Source organism: Juglans regia, unplaced genomic scaffold (assembly GCF_001411555.2).
Source record: "Juglans regia cultivar Chandler unplaced genomic scaffold, Walnut 2.0 Scaffold_20754, whole genome shotgun sequence".
NCBI classification, from domain to species: Eukaryota; Viridiplantae; Streptophyta; class Magnoliopsida; order Fagales; family Juglandaceae; genus Juglans; species Juglans regia.
In genome coordinates this window covers 1-1,988 of record NW_023351711.1, presented here as the reverse complement: position 1 = coordinate 1,988, position 1,988 = coordinate 1, and the positions used below count along the sequence as shown (strand labels likewise).

Sequence of the window (1,988 nt, the reverse complement as noted above, 5' to 3'; positions counted from 1 at the left end):
AGTAATTGATTTGTGAGTGCAATCCGATTCTGAAATAAATATGGGACATGAAAATCTGGGAAAAGGATAAATATGTTAACTCTGATTCTGAAAACATAAGTCCGAGTTTAGGTAAACTGAAAATTTGGAGATCGACACGGGTGGTTAGTAAGCCTTTAAAAATTAATTTGTGATGCAGAGCACTTTATTTTGGAATTTGAGGGGTGTGAAGACATCCCAAAAGCGATTGAGTTCATTAGTTAGAAAGTACTTGCCCGGAATTGTTGATGTTGTGGAGCCTTTTTTATTGTCGTCTAAAATGAGTAGATTGCAAAGTAGATTGAATATAGCTTGTAGTGTTTCAATTGAAGAGGTTGGTGGAAAGTTATGGGTTATGTGGGCGGCGGGGATGCATGTTTCTTTGGTAGATGTATCAAAGCAACATATTACTGTGATCATGTCTGATGGAGATAAGAGTATGTGTTGCTCTCTGGTTTATGCAAAATGCTCATCTATTGAGATGAGGGAGCTGTAGCAATGTCTTGTAGCTGGTGCAGATGATGAGCTGCCTTGGATAATTGTTGGTGACTTTAATGCTATTCGTTATGATTCTGAGAGAAGGGGAGGAAATCCTAGACCGGTTGCTGTGATGGATGAGTTCAATGAATTTATTGAGTTTGCAGGATTCATGGAATTGAGATTTGAAGGTAATCAGTTCTCTTGGTGTAATGGACATGAGGGACTCGTAGATGGTCTTGGTTGGATTGGTCTTTGGTTAATGTTGGGTTTCTGGAATTATGTCCGAATGCCATCAAGAAGTATTTGTCTCGTAGGACATCAGATCATGCACCAATTCTGATTCAGTTGGAGGAGGTTCGTAGCTCTTATGGGTTTTTGGCATTTAAATTTCACCAAATGTGGGTAACACATGATTCATTCTTGAGCTGTATTGCTACGACGTGGGAGGATGATATTGTGGATTATGGAATGGCGAGGTTAGCAAGAAAACTAAAAAGGTTGAAGCCTATACTCCGAGTTTGGAATCGTGAAGTGTTCGGGAACATTCAAAATCAGATTGGTCATCTGAAGGAGAGGTTGGCCATGCTAGAGTCAAAGTTGCAGGGAGAATTTAATGAGGAGGATGAACAAGACTATCTGGCTGCCAAGGCTAAACTAGATGAATGGGTACATCGAGATGAGATCCGCCTACGTCAACAAGTAAAACAGAGTTGGCTTTCACACGGGGAAGCTTCGACTCAATTTTTTCAATCACTTAATTATAAGCGAAAGAAGTTAGTGAGTGAAATGAAACTTCAAGATGGTGCCTGGCTTAAGAGTGTGGAAGAGGTTCATGAGGGGGCGATGACTTATTTTAAAAAATTCCTGGAGTATAAACAGGTGGAGGAGGAGCTAAACTTAGGTGAGTTAATTTATCCGATTATCACAGAGGAGGAAAATAATATGTTGGGATAGCTCCCTTCAATCCAAAATGTAAAAGAGGCTCTTTTAGACATTCCTGTGGATAGTAGTCCAGGTCCGGATGGTTTCGGAGCTGGTTTTTATCAAGCTTGATGGCATATTATTAGCAAGGATCTTGTTGAGGCGGTGTAGGAATTTGTTTTTCGGGTGCAGACTTTCCAAGGAACTGTTCAACAACATTTTTGGTGCTAAGTCCGAAGGTGGTTGCTCCTATAGGTTTTGATAAATTTTGTCCCATAAGTTTATGTTCAGTGTTTAATAAAATTTGCTCGAAAATTATTGTTATTCTCCTATTCTTCCAAGTTGGTGTCTTTGGAACAAGGAACTTTCATTCCAGGAAGGAGCATTTTTGACAATATAAGTCTAACTCAAGAGTTAGTACACAGTCTTCATAAACGATGCTTGGGGGGGGGGGGGGGGGGGGGGGAGGGGGGGGGGGGGGCGGGGAATGTTATTCTGAAGATCGATATGGAAAAAGCATATGATAATGTAGCTTGGAGTTTTTTGCTACATATTCTTAATTATTTTGA

At 40.2% G+C, this 1,988-nt stretch overlaps 1 protein-coding gene across 1 annotated transcript; it reads left to right on the top strand.

Annotated features, from left to right (window-relative positions):
• Nucleotides 1–298: 298 nt before the first annotated feature.
• LOC118345290 lies at nt 299–1,164 on the top strand (the record flags this gene model as incomplete). The annotated part of the gene is made up of 3 exons (XM_035686945.1): nt 299–455; nt 537–753; nt 813–1,164. Coding segments are annotated over exons 1-3 (726 nt in total), but the record flags the coding sequence as incomplete, so codon positions are not given.
• Nucleotides 1,165–1,988: the final 824 nt, after the last annotated feature.